Source organism: Sinocyclocheilus anshuiensis, unplaced genomic scaffold (genome assembly GCF_001515605.1).
Source record: "Sinocyclocheilus anshuiensis isolate Anshui unplaced genomic scaffold, SAMN03320099.WGS_v1.1 scaffold1072, whole genome shotgun sequence".
In the NCBI taxonomy this organism is placed as follows: Eukaryota; Metazoa; Chordata; class Actinopteri; order Cypriniformes; family Cyprinidae; genus Sinocyclocheilus; species Sinocyclocheilus anshuiensis.
The window spans coordinates 460,490-476,263 of NW_015548242.1; the positions used below are offsets into that span (position 1 = coordinate 460,490).

Here is a 15,774-nt window from a genome sequence, read left to right on the forward strand (position 1 = left end):
CAAACATGAATTCAATGATTTGCAATATACAAGGGAAACGTGACAAAGATTCTCCGCTCAAATGCCTGAAAGAACCATCTGTATTTCCCAGAATAAACTCTGACGTTTCTGCTTTAGTATCCCATTTCAAGAACTGTCTGCTGATCTAGTTTTCTACAAGACACAACTGTAATTTTAATACAAACGACTTTCTTAGCTTGTCTTTGAGTTAATGGCATGATTAGTCAATAGTGTGTGCTGATAAACTGATAAGCTTATGCTATGTTAAACAAACTTGGTGGAATGCCAAAGCAGTATGTCCTCTAAATAATAGTTAATTGCTTCAATTAAAGTTTAGAGTACTTCTTTAAAGCGTTATGACTTACAATCGCGTAACTCATGACGGCTGATGTGCGTCTACAAGGAGGTTCAGTCAGAACGAATCTTCAGACTAAACATTCGTCGGCACACCCATGAACATGCAGACTGAGGACTCTGTGTTGGAGGCGAATAACGCTGCGCAGTTATTGCGCATAACAGAACGATTCGACCAACGCATTCCGTTTTGCGTAATCCCATCCACATTGCGTGTGGCTGTCTCAGTGAAACCCGGAAACCCACAAAACTAGATAAAAATAAAAGTCCTTGAATTTCCATTTGTCCAGAAATTCAATCATTTAATATATAAATTAAAAGCAAACAAACAAAATTAAATGATTTCTTGATTTCTAACACTTAATTAATTTAAAATTAACTGTTTAAAATTAAAGTGCAAATAATAAATGTCCTCTGATTTCTTTTTGTTTACAAATGTAATATATTTATTTATATAAAAAATGCAATACATTTTAAAACGTAAAAATGTGGAAGTAATTAAATGCCTGGAAAATATTTGATTTAGTAAAAACACAAATATAATTCACAAATTCAAAAAACCATAATTCAATTTCCTGAATAATTAATACATATTGTTAAGTCAATACTCAAAGCCCCATAATTTTAAGATACCCGGGTGCTTTTAAAAGCAGATCATTGCATACATTGTTTTCCCTTATATTTTCCTATTTCATTTATGCTCAAGCTATTATCTTTTTGACATAATTGCGGACGTTGAAGTGAAGCTGTTTCGAGGTGGCTGAGAAAACTTCCATTGCCAGAGTCTTTGTCTCTTCTGATCCATTCCAAAGGGCCCGATAAACTGGTAATGTGTACTTCTGTTTCCCCTGGAAGCAAAACATTAAAATCAGTCTGACCGATCTCTCTTCATACAAGCGATCTAATTATTAGTCCAAAGAGCTGAATGAATTAGAAATAAATAAATGTTAATATTAACAAATTAGAAATAACTATGTACAGATTCTGACCTGGCTTGTGAGGAAATTGCGAATATGTTGGAATCCTGGTTTATGCTGGTTCTTTGCAACAATCTGGGCCCATCGCAATTTTAGCTCGGCATTGTTGGACTCAATAATGTACGAGTAGCACTCCTCCAGCTTCTTTATGTGACCTGTTAATATGGGGATATTTATTTTACAATCTACTTAAACCATAACAATAAACCATGAACACAAGGAGTTATTTGCACCATCTGGAAGTGGTGACTTCTCAAGGATCTTGTCCAAGAAGTAGACAGTTTGGTAGGTCTTCCACGGTTTTATATCAGTTTTGTAGATAGATTCCAAGTCTGGGTTATGATTGACCCACATTTCAGCTAACAGCTCTGCTGGTTTCATCAGCTCCTGGCCAGCAGAGAGGTCGGGAACATATGGAGGCCAACCAGGTACATTGAGCCAGCTGTCAAAATCCAGACCTAACAAAGCAACCGAGAAGAAACAAAGCTGATGGCAAAAGGCAGTCTGACCAAACAGTATTAATTTAGTCTAGCTTTTGTGATTTTACAATGAAATGCTACTATGAAAGAAATGAAGAAATGAAAGAAATGCTACTAATGGTCTTTTTCCGCACCTTCAATTTTGTGGACATTCTTTTCTTTCAGGTCTGGAAAATATTCCAGGTAAAACTCCAACGCATCTTCTGCCAACACACTTCTGAACTTGAACTTGTCCACATAAGCCTTGAAGAGATACAAGTGAATTGCTGTTTTATCATACTTGTTTACATACTTTCATTCATTCTGACATTCAAATGTTTTGGGTCAGAAAGATTTATTTTTTAATAAATAAATTTTTATTTAGCAAAGATGCATTAAATAATAAAAAGAAAACTTTAAATTGTTACAAAAAACTATTTAAAATAAATGTATCAGTTTCCACAAAAATATTAAGCAGCACAATTGTTTTTTAATACCAAGAGATGTGAAACTGAAGCAAGGCTATTATCGTTAACTAAAATATATCTGGTAATTGAAATAAAGCTGCAATAAAATAAAAGGGCATTTCGCACCGCTGGAACTGGGTGCGATTTTAGTACCGGACTGCCTTTTTCGAGAACCAAATTAGCTCCTACTCCGGAGCAGGGTCTAACCAGCACAACTGGTACTAATCATGACGTAAGTAGACATTGATTGGCCAAACGCGTATGAAAACGCCCTCACCCGCCATGATTTAAAACGCCGTGTAAACATACTGTAAACATTGTGTCAACTTATTTCGCAAGTATGGAGAACAGCGATAGATGGACGGATGCTGAAGTGCAGGCACTTGTAGCAAATGTAGCACTGCCAGTTGTCGTTGGAGATTCTTAGTCCTCCTTTCCGTTCTTTAGAGCAGCCCATAGATGGAAATGGTGCATCCCAAAACGCTATGTTTGAGAAGTTATCAACTCGATCTAAGGCTTATAATGCTGGAGTGGCTAGCAGTAAATCTGTAGCTGAGGGAACAAACTTCCAGCTCTCAATCGAGAGGGAGCTCGACCTACATGTTCTAATGGTGGAACAGCTAGCAGTTATTTAGCTGAGGGAGCAACACCGATCAAATAAATGCTGCCTTAGTGAGCATAAGAGTCTTAACATATGTTAATATATATGTTTTTAAATAGTATTAATTAAGAACAGTCTCTGTAAACTTATTGTTCAAGTAACCTTGAGGAATGCGTCAAAGCGTGACTGATCTCCTGCGAGGTGGGCAAGGTAGGAAACAAAGCAGAAACCTTTCTCATAGGGCGTGTCATTGTAGGTATCATCAGGATCAACACCTGCAGAGAAAAGACATACGAGGCTGTTACAAACAATTCTGCAATCAAAATAACCAAGTTATGCAAGACTGCCATCTTTTTTTCTGCCTACAATGTCTAATTAAAAATGGTGGCCGACCTGGTTCGATCTTAACCCGTAGTTTATTGAGAGGATGGTCTTCTCCAGTGTTGTCCATGTGCTGACGGAGAAGAGCTTTACCGGTCGCCGCCTCCAAACACGTATAAGCCTCTCCTGAGAATCAAATGGCGCTTTTAATTGAATACTTTATTAGTGAAATACAGGGTCAAATAATGTATAGCATACCATACAGCTCCCTGCAAACCCTGCGCTGAGCATACATGGTGAAGCCCTCGTTCAGCCAGAAATCACCCCAGGTGGCGTTGGTGACGAGGTTTCCAAACCAGCTGTGGCAGATCTCGTGTACAATGACGTCAGCGAGAGAACGATCGCCGGCCAGTGCTCTCATCTGAAAAGAGGACTTTGGACCACTAGTGGACGCAGTTCGAAGTTCCCATGAAAGGGAACTACTGAATATTGAACAAAAACTCAAATGACGCTAATTCAAAATATTAATAAAAACTATAACGATATAATTCTAAAATAACACTGCACAGAGGATTGAAGTAATGGCTTCTGAAAATTCAGTTTTGCCATTAGAGGAATAAATAAGAAAGGCATGAACAGCACGTCATATCTAAACGATCACAACAAATCAAAACACATGTCTATTGGAATATAATCACTACTGAATAAAAGTGCTTTTCGGGTTATATAAAGTCAGATCTATCGGAATTATGAAGCTGTTCAAAAAAGCATATACCACCTTCCCCAAACGTAGGGTCCAAACAGTTTCTCTCCCACAGACAGGAACTCTTCAATCACATTATCATACTCCTGCTTGGCAGCCTGCAGTAAACAAGGCTCGGTCCAGACACGTGTCCTGAAAATGCAGTTGAAAGTCATTATTATAATAATAATACATATTATTTAAATGCTTCATTTATAATATAGTCCATGTATAATGTTATTAAATATCTTTCATCAAAAACACATATTTCAGAAGAGCATTAAAGACTTTATACCTTGTGATACGATTTCCTTATAAAAGATTCGGGATTTTTTACCTGGGTCCCACCTCAGCAGACCGCAGGTCCCCTACTGCCAGAGCTACCAGGTATGCAGGAATGGGATGCTCCATGGTGAACAGGAAAGTGCTGTCTGCTTCCCTCTGTTCCCATTTACTAGCGCTCATAACTGCTGTGAAGCCATCAGGAACCTGATAATAGCAGTGAGGAGCATCAAAGAAAGAAGCTACTGTGTTTATGAGACAGTTCAAAGTGCAATGATAAGAAATAAACTCTGAGCCTTATCAAGTAGGCTAGAGAAAAACTGGATCGGATCTAATACTTGTACTCTTTCTTCTTGAGAAACTAATGTGAGCCTATTGCAGACAAAATAAATCAAAAGTAAGATTTACAATCAAAATGAACTGGCCAATAATACATTTTACACATTTTTGACCAACAGCATTTTATAACATATGATATATTTGTACATTGCAATTATTATATATGTGACCCTGGACCACAAAACTTGGAACACAAAACCAGTCATAAGGGTCAATTTCTCATTTCAAATTGAGACAATATTTGGCCGAGATACAACTACTTGAAAATCTGGAATCTGAGGGTGCAAAAAAATCTAAATATTGAGAAAATCGCCTTTAAAGTTCTCCAAATGAAATTCTTAGCAATGCATATTACTAATTAAAGATTAAGTTTTGATATATTTACGGTAGGAAATTTACAAAATATCTTCATGGAACATGATCTTTACTTAATATCCTAATGATTTTTGGCATAAAAGAAAAATCGATCACTTTGACCCATACAATGTATTTTTGGCTATTGCTACAAATATACCCCAGCGACTTAAGACTGGTTTTGTGGTCCAGGGTCACATATATGGTTCAACAATATGGGATCTGTAAGAATTTTTTATTTTTGAAAGAAGTCTCATGTTCTCCAAGGTTGGATGTACTTTATCAGTCAAATAAATTTGAGCATATTCAGTATATTTTGCAACAGCACATTGTGAAATACTATTACAATTTAAAATAACTTTTCCATTTTTGTTTTCTACCGTTTAACTGTTGTCCATTTTAATATATTTTACAAATTTAATATATTTATTATAAATTTAATGTATTCCTGTGATGGCAAAGCTGAATGTTCAGCTGTAATTACTCCAGTCTTCAGTGTCACATGATCCTTCAGAAATCATTCTAATATGACCTGCTGATCAATAAACATTTCTTATTATTATCAATGTTCAAAACAGTTCATTGTTATTTTTTTTATATTATTTACATTACAAACATTATTTGAAATAGAAATCTTTTGTAACATTGCCACTTTTGATAAACTGAATGTGTCCATGCTGAATAAAAGTATTATTTCCTTATAACCCCAAAATATGATTTATATGACAATTATTTTGTCATTATGAAAAAAAAACAAAAAACAGAACAATTACCAGTATATCACTAAGAACTTTTATTTTTCTACCCCAAAACACCTGTTATATACAGAACATTTTTTGCAATCGAATTGACTCCTGATTAATAAAATCCAATCAGATTATGTAAACTATTATGTCTATACACCCATATTCTCTTTATATCTGTAAATTCGACCGGCCCAATGGCCTCACCTGAACTGTTGCAGAGTAGGTGCTTTTTACTCCTGGAGTATCAAAGCAAGGGAAGAAGGAGCGGTTGAGAACAGCCTGGCCTTGAGTAAAAACATAAGGCTTGAGCTTTCCCGCAGTCTGCTCTGGTTCCAGCCAACACACCTGTAAGAAGATACATGCGTTTGGTGAGACATTACCTGCACAACACCCCAGCGACTTAAGACTGGTTTTGTGGTCCAGGGTCACATATATGGTTCAACAATATGGGATCTGTAAGAATTTTTTATTTTTGAAAGAAGTCTCATGTTCTCCAAGGTTGGATGTACTTTATCAGTCAAATAAATTTGAGCATATTCAGTATATTTTGCAACAGCACATTGTGAAATACTATTACAATTTAAAATAACTTTTCCATTTTTGTTTTCTACCGTTTAACTGTTGTCCATTTTAATATATTTTACAAATTTAATATATTTATTATAAATTTAATGTATTCCTGTGATGGCAAAGCTGAATTTTCAGCTGTAATTACTCCAGTCTTCAGTGTCACATGATCCTTCAGAAATCATTCTAATATGACCTGCTGATCAATAAACATTTCTTATTATTATCAATGTTCAAAACAGTTCATTGTTATTTTTTTTATATTATTTACATTACAAACATTATTTGAAATAGAAATCTTTTGTAACATTGCCACTTTTGATAAACTGAATGTGTCCATGCTGAATAAAAGTATTATTTCCTTATAACCCCAAAATATGATTTATATGACAATTATTTTGTCATTATGAAAAAAAAACAAAAAACAGAACAATTACCAGTATATCACTAAGAACTTTTATTTTTCTACCCCAAAACACCTGTTATATACAGAACATTTTTTGCAATCGAATTGACTCCTGATTAATAAAATCCAATCAGATTATGTAAACTATTATGTCTATACACCCATATTCTCTTTATATCTGTAAATTCGACCGGCCCAATGGCCTCACCTGAACTGTTGCAGAGTAGGTGCTTTTTACTCCTGGAGTATCAAAGCAAGGGAAGAAGGAGCGGTTGAGAACAGCCTGGCCTTGAGTAAAAACATAAGGCTTGAGCTTTCCCGCAGTCTGCTCTGGTTCCAGCCAACACACCTGTAAGAAGATACATGCGTTTGGTGAGACATTACCTGCACAACAGCCGAGTAAGTGCTCTTTGTCATGGGCGTATGGAAGCCGGGAAACAGGCTGCGGTTCAGGACAGGGAACCCAGATGTGTACAAGAATGGCAGCTTCTTCTCAGCCGTCTGCACTGGGTCCAGCCATGACATCTACAGAGAAGTGATGCATGCTTGCTTGTACAATAAATTAACCATTTTAGCATTATTAGTGCTTATTTGAAGAAGTAAACAAAGGCTGCCAAAAACAGGTTCAGAAAGAGAAACCAAAGATTCTTCCTCGAGAGTCTCATGACATGTGAACAGGTTTCAGTTTTGATCATAGTGAAATGCTCAAGCTGTCATGAGCTGTCAATATGGAAATTAATAAACAAAAAATATTAAAAGCAGTTTGCATGCTTACCCCTGGTCCATCAGTAGCTGTATATTTGATTGCAAGTTGAAGTTTGTCATCTGAGTTGAAAGGTTTTGGAAACTTCACGTCCAGAGTTGTCCCATAATTGGTGAAGTCTCGAATCAGAAATTCTGTTGTGGTCCAGTCACGTGCATTATGACTGAACGTGATCTCATGTACAGACAGTGTTGGATGAATATCCAGCTGTAACTCACTTTGACCATCCTGAATGCACTGCAGCTGTATTGTTTCGGTACCTGATATGGTTTTCTGCTCAAAGTCCACTTTAAGATCGAGATGAAAATGATCTATTTTAAACTGGCGGAAACTAGAGGAGGTAGCGACGTCTTCGGCTTTGTCCGAATACAACTTAAATGTTTTATCCATTGTACTGCTGACAAAAATCTGCAATAATAGAACTGACGGGTCTACACCACAGTCTATGGTCTACACCGGCTAACGGCAGCCAATCTGTTCATTCACTGACGAATGATGAGCCACTGTAAAACAGTCCACGCGCTGGAAGACTAATCATTATAGCATATCGATGGGATTTATGCCGGAGTTCCCTGCGTTATTGCAGCGCAGTGTTGTTTGTCGTGAATACAAGACAGGTGACTAAAAATATAAATCGCAAAAAAAAAAGTGAAATGCTACTAGTTAACAACTATCTGTTATTCATACAAGACATACCTGTCTTTGTCAAGGAGGCCCGAGAGGGGCAAGACAGTCAAATTCTCTTATAAGGCCACATTCAAATCTCAGGACGTTTTTGTCTTATTGTAAACATTTTTATATTACAATGTACAGTATTTTAGATATATTAATTAAAATGATTAGTATCTTACATTCGAATGATACCCCTCCGCCCCATTATTTTTAATAAAATGTGAAAGAAGCGTTAAATTCATAAGTAAACGGTGATAATGCAGTAATCGCTGTGATAGGCTCATCCTGATCAGCGGTGAGAAAAGTAACAGTTGCCACGTGACGACCCCGTTTAGACACTACTTACGTTGCTACATTAATTCATTTTTTTCTCTATCTAAATGGATATTGACAACATTTCTTTAATTTATATAGGCTAATCTATGTAATACAATAGTTAACCCTTTAATTTCACGTTTTGCAGTGTTATGTTTTCACTCCAATTCACGATTTTCAAGAATGGTGCTGTGATCATGTCACCAAAATCATTGGTTTACTAAATTCCCAAGATTTCAAAGATGATGTTTTATTACTCTAATCAGCATTTATCATCTGGACATGTATATTTGTTTTTAGAGCAACCATTTACAAAAATCAATGTAGGCTATATACAAAAGTCAGTTTAATAACTCAAGGTTAGAATGAACATCGATTACAAACAAACAGAATCTTTATTTATATCACTTTATCCATCTTAGTATCAACACACACTAACCAAACAACATAAAAAAACACTTAGTAACAAATTAGATTTATTTCATCATACAAAATGTCAATAAGTAAGTTAATCTATAAAAAAAAATCTATAAAACATTTTTTGTAAACATCGTCTTTCACAGTATAAAACTCATATATTTTGGGACAAGGCATTTCATCGAAAGTGATGACTCTCTTGACATATCCCTATATATTTTTCTCGATGTTAAAAAAGTCTATACTTTAATCCATCAACTCAATAAATTATTGAATAAATAGGACTGTTGTCATAAGGGGTCCATGGTTTCACACCTGGCTGGCAACCTCAGAGTCATCCTCATACAACCTGTCTGGAGTCCTAAGAACAACCCGTTTCTGGGATACCTGGAGGAGAAAAGCAAAAAAAAAAAGAGGTCAGCCCATAGGGAAATCTGTTTGCATTGCTTTAACATTCTAGTAACTCTTGATGAAACTCCGGAGTGACTGCACAATCAGCAGCTCTGTGGTGTTGTCTGAAGGTGTGTCATAAATCTGGGTTACACAACAGCTGGGTCTTAAATCATGGATCTCACAGTGTATTCTGACAACCAGAAATGCAAGCAATTATGGAATGGTTTAGAGTGTATATGCAGAATTTTGTCCCATTTTATCCAAATATTTTGTTAACTACAGAGTCATTGCAAAAGGACAGGAAAGACCAAAGTGTCTTTCATTACGCTAAAAGTTTCTCAGATAATAATGATATTTGAGTAGTAGTCTTCAAGACAGCTGCCTCTGCACATGACTCTAAATTATTGCATGACATGATATAGCGAATATAGCAAAGCAAATGTGTCTCAGGCAGTGCTGATGTTCTCACATATGATCTAAATATCTTCAAAGGGACGGCCCAAGACCAAAATGACTCAATTAACCACCCAAATCATGCATCTGATAGTTTGTGGTGTTGAATTCCTGTGGTTTCTGCAAAGTTTCAAAATGAGTGACAACTCAAGTTCCTCATTTTACTTGTATCCTGAAGGCATTCGTACTCCATCTTAAATTTATTCAGCAGGGAATTTTCAATCATTTGTTATGAGACTTGTTGGTACATGTGCACTGCATTCTCTAGTTGTCTGAGTGCACATTTGTGACTGTAGTGTAAATTACCTGACTCCCACCCAAATAACACTGGCACCCACATTCTTGTTTGAGAAACAGTTTGTGTTTGGGATTGATTTAAATCAGTAGTTCTCAAATGATGTGTCGCAACTCAAGAAAATGTACTGATAGGGTCAGAGACATCAGTTCTGGGGAACAATCATGTCTGAATATGCCTACCTCCATACTACATATGATAGGTGAAAAACAGTATGTGAACAATGTAGTATGTCTTCTGTTGTATTACCATTGAGTCTGTAAATATTTTACATTTTGTTATTTTTATTTCATTGTTTCATTTTATATAATAAACCATTTTGGGGCACAAAATCTGGGTCCCAAAGCAAAACTACTGACATAGTCTATTGACGTCAATATTCAATCTATTTTTACTGTAATGGAGAACTTAAAGTTTCCTAGTACTCCAATTAGTAATGGATTACAGTAAACAGCGTTAGGTCTTTGGGAATCATCCTTCTGACATCTTAACAAATGACTTTAGTTTGACGAGTGACACCACAGCGTATGCTCAGGTTTTCTGGTGTATTCTTGCCTCTTTATCTACGATCAAATTCAATGCCAAGCAATAGGGAAAAAAAGCAGCTAACAATGACACCTATCGGTTTCAGCTAGGAACATGCCAGCTATTAAAATGTTGCTCGAGGAGATGCTAAAGTTGGAGTAGAGGTGCATTGGCCAAACAACTTATCTGGCTTTCTCTTGAGAAATAAAGGAGCTAATGGGCCGGGCCGCTATCACCGTTTCCTTCCATCCAATCAAGCTTTTGTCCCTGAGGAATGGAATGCTCACCTACATATCAAGTTCACACAATGCAGCCACCGCAAGCTCGAATGGAAATAAACAGCAGAACAACCTTGACTGCATGTTTTCCCACTAGACTGTCGTGTTAATGGGAAAGTTCATGACTGTGAGGAATGTGGAAAGCTTTGAGTGGAATGAAAACCTGTGTGTGACAATACAAATAACTCCAAGTAAGCAAATGATCCATCTGATGAAGTATTTGCTGCATTTGGAGCAGAGTATGTGAGTGAAGTGTGTAATCACAATTGTAATTGCACCCGGTTACCGATCTACTGTAAAGTTCTTTCAAAACTTGTCTTTTTATATCAAGATATATATAAAGTAAAATAACGTTTGGGTAGTTTAGGTACTGTTGTGAAGATGATGTGTTAGTATGATGATATAATTGCTCATTGTTCCGAGCTGAGCATAAATAAAACACATATTCACTATAGAAATGTCTGACTGTCTTTATGATTCTTTGAACTCCAATGACATTTTTACAGGAAAGTACAATTTTAAAATTCCCTGATATTTCCAGTTTATCCATGACTGTGGGAAACCTGATACAGATCTGTGAGGAGAGAGTGACATGTTACTCATCATTAGATTTTATTTCCTATGACAGAGCATCTCATCATTAATTTTCTGTTTTTATTTTTAAAATTAATACAAGTAAATCTGCAGTCATTCATCCTCTGTCATTCATTTTCATTTAACAATTGTATTTTTGATCATGTCTTCCACAAAATTAAATTTCACAAATTCCATATTTATTTCTTTTCGTAATGAATAGTAGTCATTCAGCACTGTAAAACCTAAGGTGATTTGTGTTAACATGCAATTGTTTTATTTATTAATGTATGTAATGCTCAGAATGGAGCAGTAGCAGAGTTTCCTTTGAATATGAGAGAACATGTCATTCCTCATACTCATACACTACTATTCAAAAGTTAATATTTGAATGCAAGGATGCATTAAATTGGTTGGAAGTGACAGTCAAGACATTTATAATGCTACAAAAGATTTATATTTCAAAGAAAACTTTAAATTAATCAAAGAATTCTGAAAAAAAATCATGGTTTCCACAAAAAAAATTAAGCAGCACAACAATTATTTTCAACACTGACAATACGAAATGTTTCTTGAGCACTAAATCAGCATATTAGAATGATTTCTGAATGGTCTCTTAAAATTCAGCTTTGCCATCCCAAATTTGCATTTTAAAATATATTTAAATAGAAAACAGTTATTTTAAATTGTAATATTATAAAACAATATTTGCATTTGCATTTTTTATCAAATAAATGCAGCCTTGGTGAGCATTAAAGGGCTCATATGATGCGATTTCAATTTTTCCTTTCTCTTTGGAGTGTTACAAGCTCTTGGTGCATAAAGAAGATCTGTAAAGTTGCAAAGACTAAAGTCTCAAATCCAAAGAGATATTCTTTATAAAAGTTAAGAGTCAACCACGCCTACCTAAAACGGCTCGTTCTAACACGCGCTGTTCTAGGTGCTGTGTGTTTTGTTGTGAAAGCGAAACTACTTTGTTTGGCCTTCCAAATGAGGACGATATCCGCTTCATCATGTCTAGAGCTGATCCATGCTGGTCGCTGAGGAAATACATCAACTTCGCGCTGTGGATCGCCGGATCGCCTTTCACCGTGGACGAAGCGGAGTCCAGCCCGCGGTCGTTACATGTGGTTGCTGCAGGCATCACAATATGGTAAGGGATGTAACATTTCCGTCACACGCTTGAGGTATTCGGCCAATCACAACGCACTGGATAGCTGGCCAATCAGAGCACACCTCGCTTTTCAGACCGATGAGCTTTGTAAAAATCGACGCGTTTCAGAAAGGCAGGGCATAGAGGAGAAACAATATTGTACAGTATGTGGAAAATAATGTGTTTTTTGAACCTTAAACCGCATAAACACATTTCATTACACCAAATACACAAAATAATGTTCTTTTTAGCAACATCATATGACCCCTTTAAAGACTTCTATAAAAAATTACATTTTAAAAAAACGTACAGAAAAGTAGTGTGCACTGATTTAAAGCATTGTGTTCTAATGTCTCTGGGCAACCATAAACAACAAAATGACAATTATGATTTGTGTGCAGTTTGCTATTGTGCCATTCCCTACGCTAATTCCAATCAAAAGCTCTTTCATAGCTGAACACCACACCTAGATCCAGCAGTGATCTCACTTTGACACAGCAAGAGCATCAAGCCAACCTTCCCCCGTTCCTCAGGCAGGCCTGGGCAGTGCGTAACTGATCTGCCTTTTCTGGAAATTCCTCTCCCAACAGACTGATACTTGACAGAAAGGCGATAGCGATACAGCTCTATTCTATTTCATACAGAGCCAAGACAGGTACATATTTGGAGATGTTTCCTTTCTCTTTGCAGATCAATACATTTTCCGCACATTTATTCTGAGTGACTGTGAGGAAAGCCTATTTACCTGCTGTTCCTGGAACTGGTGGTGCTGGGAAAGCGAAAGCGGGGACTCTTGCCCAGGCGCATTTCGGATGCGGAGCGCGCCCTGCCTGTTCCGGTCCAGCGAGTGTGGGCGAGGCGGTCGGAGTTGGTTGCGCTGGTGCCACGATTTGAGTTCCTCCGACACCACCTGCCGTGGCAGGCCTCTGCTAGGATGGTGCGGATACTCTTTTAGTGAAGGAGCCTGTGACAATTTCACGTGGGCAGGTAACAACCTGCAACTTCGCTGCTGGGAAGGCAAAGCCTCACTGTAGCAGTACTCATAGTGACCATTAGACGAATAAACAGGCGAAGGGGCCTGGTGGCTTATGTACGACGATCTTCCGCTGTCCATTTCCAAGGGGTGACCCCATCCGTCCTCCACGTACCCCCTGGAAAAACTCGGTGAGGACTGGTACTGAGCGTTTTTGAAGAAGTGGGTAGGAGAGCATCTTTGTGGTATGTGGTAGTCATTGAAGCTGGTGTATTGGTATCCGTACTGGGGCTGGTAGGGCCACAGAAGTTCCCCAGGGTGCTCCTGGCAGGGAGAGCTGGTGTAGGACTGCACAGAGTGCTCCGAGTTGCTGTCCTCGGAACTAGAGTAGTACAAAGGGTTTCCTACATTTAGACTTATTGGAGAGTATTCTGATGGTGTCACCGCAAAGTCTGTCAACCGTCTCCTGGGGCCCCTTGAGCGCCCACGTTCCCGCTCAGGATCATAAGGGTTGGGATCAGTGTAGGGAACTCTGTTATAATAAGAAATTAATAGATTTGTCAACATTTGAGATGGTCATACAATATATAAAACACTGACAGTGAACTGTACACTACCACTCAAGAGTTAGGGGTCAGTTAGATTTTTTTAAAATGAAATTAATATTTCTATATAGCAAGGGTGCATTAAATTGATCAAAAGTGACAGTAAAGACATTTATAATATTACAAATAACAATAAATGCTGTTCTGAACTTTTTAATCATCAAAGAATCCTGAGAAAGAAATGTATCACGGTTTACAGAAAAAATTAAGCAGCACAACTGTTTTCATCATATATGAATTTTCTTAAGCACCAAATCAGCATATCAGAATGATTTCTGATGGATCATGTGACCCTGAAGACAGGAGTAATGGCTGCTGAAAGTTCAGCTTTGCCGTCACAGGAATAAGCTACATTTTAAAATACATTAAAATGGTTTGAAAACATTTTTTTTTAATTGTAATGATATTTCACAATATTACTCCTTTTATCATATTTTTGATCATAACAATGCAGCATATTACATATTAAATATAAATGGGTTTTATATAAAATATATATTTGTATAAAAATAAATTAAAATGTATTGAAAAAAAATTGGTTTATACCAACCGCAAACTTTGTGTGAGTTTGTGAGTAAACTGAGATCAAACCTAAGGGACTGGATCCTGCGCAGGTGCATCTCTGGAGTGGAGGGTGCGCTGCAGGACTGTGTGTGTTTCAAAGCAGCATGGGTGGGTATCTGCAGTGGTATCCCGGCCTCCGCAAGACAGACCTCCAGAGGAGGCAACGTGGGGGTAACAGCAGGACTACTATGAGTTGAAAAACAAAAACACTTTTTTTTTTACACTTATGAAGACAAAACCGAAACAGTACAGCTGTAGTTTTGCTATGACGTGCTCTACTGACAACAATACATGTGTTCCATAAATCAACTTTGAGATGTTTGGCTTAATAGCCATTACATAAGAGGAGGTGTGGTTATACCCACCCAAAAAATTACTATGTGATGTCTTGATGACCAGGTGAGTCAAAACTGCTTTTCAAAGGTCATAGATGACATGCGTTTGACATTTAATACTTGCTTTGCACTGTAGATATTTTCTACTATATGTTATATACTGCTATATGTACCTGGATTTGATGCTACTAGAGTGAGATTTTTTCTTTTTCTGATAGGGCTGGTCCAAACTACTCTCCATCCAGGGAGAGCTTTGAATGGGGGCAGGGTCATGCTCTAAGATTGGACTCTGGCATGTGTGCAAATCCTCCAGGGATTGTGGTGGGGTTTGACGAACAGTGGTCTCCAGGGGCCGGTAGGAGGGGACTATAGCTGTATGAGGAGGGGCATGAGAGTTGGTTAGAGGTGGAGGGTGAAAGTCTAAAGCAGGAGGCTCTGAAGAAAGCTGGGAAGACAGTTCCTCTGAAACATGGATGAGAGAGATATTATTTAATTTAACAAGGGTTATTGACATGAATAATAACTTTATATATATATTTGTGACCTGGACCACAAAACCAGTCATAAGTAGCATGGGTATATTTGTAGCAATAACCAAAAATACATTGTATGGGTCAAAATTATAGATTTTTCTTTTTATGCCAAAAATTATTAGGATATGATGTAAAGATCATGTTCCATGAAAATATTTTGTAAATTTCCTACCGTTAATTTTTGATTAGTAATATGCATTGCTAAGGACAATGCACTAAGCAAAGCCTCTTAGAAAGCTTTAAAGGCAATTTTCTCAATATTTTGATTTTTTTTTGCACCCTCAGATTCCAGATTTTCAAATAGTTGTCTCTC

The 15,774-nt window shown here is 37.1% G+C and overlaps 2 protein-coding genes across 6 annotated transcripts in view; both read right to left on the reverse strand.

Annotated features, from left to right (window-relative positions):
* Positions 1-847: 847 nt before the first annotated feature.
* Positions 848-8,110, reverse strand: LOC107655028 (aminopeptidase B-like). Its single transcript, XM_016442419.1, has 12 exons — positions 7,390-8,110; positions 6,823-6,963; positions 4,258-4,409; positions 3,957-4,073; positions 3,785-3,827; positions 3,437-3,599; positions 3,251-3,364; positions 3,020-3,132; positions 1,945-2,053; positions 1,565-1,789; positions 1,344-1,486; positions 848-1,202 (listed from the first exon to the last, which is right to left on the reverse strand). The coding sequence occupies exons 1-12, from the start codon at positions 7,765-7,767 to the stop codon at positions 1,056-1,058; spliced, it is 1,845 nt and encodes a 614-aa protein (XP_016297905.1). The 5' UTR covers positions 7,768-8,110; the 3' UTR covers positions 848-1,055.
* A 630-nt stretch (positions 8,111-8,740) lies between these two features.
* Positions 8,741-15,774, reverse strand: part of LOC107655074 (uncharacterized protein C1orf106 homolog) — a 19,960-nt gene continuing 12,926 nt past the window's right edge. For 2 of the 5 annotated variants that reach the window (XM_016442479.1, XM_016442478.1), the window contains exons 7-10: positions 15,102-15,390; positions 14,621-14,779; positions 13,197-13,956; positions 9,175-11,299 (exon numbers count right to left, since the gene is read on the reverse strand). In XM_016442479.1, the coding sequence (XP_016297965.1) occupies positions 10,832-11,299; positions 13,197-13,956; positions 14,621-14,779; positions 15,102-15,390 (1,676 nt within the window). In that variant the 3' untranslated portion in view covers positions 9,175-10,831. The other 3 variants (XM_016442482.1, XM_016442480.1, XM_016442481.1) reach the window with 3 other exon arrangements.

What these genes read in the sequence shown, in the direction of transcription:
- LOC107655028 (XM_016442419.1), bottom strand. Translation starts at nt 7,767, where the DNA reads ATGGATAAAACATTTAAGTTGTATTCGGACAAAGCCGAAGACGTCGCT. An exon ending in ACGGGTTAAGATCGAACCAG is followed by an intron (nt 3,133 to 3,250) that starts GTCGGCCACCAT and finishes TTTTCTCTGCAG; the next exon opens with GTGTTGATCCTGATGATACC. An exon ending in GCAATTTCCTCACAAGCCAG is followed by an intron (nt 1,203 to 1,343) that starts GTCAGAATCTGT and finishes TTTTGCTTCCAG; the next exon opens with GGGAAACAGAAGTACACATT.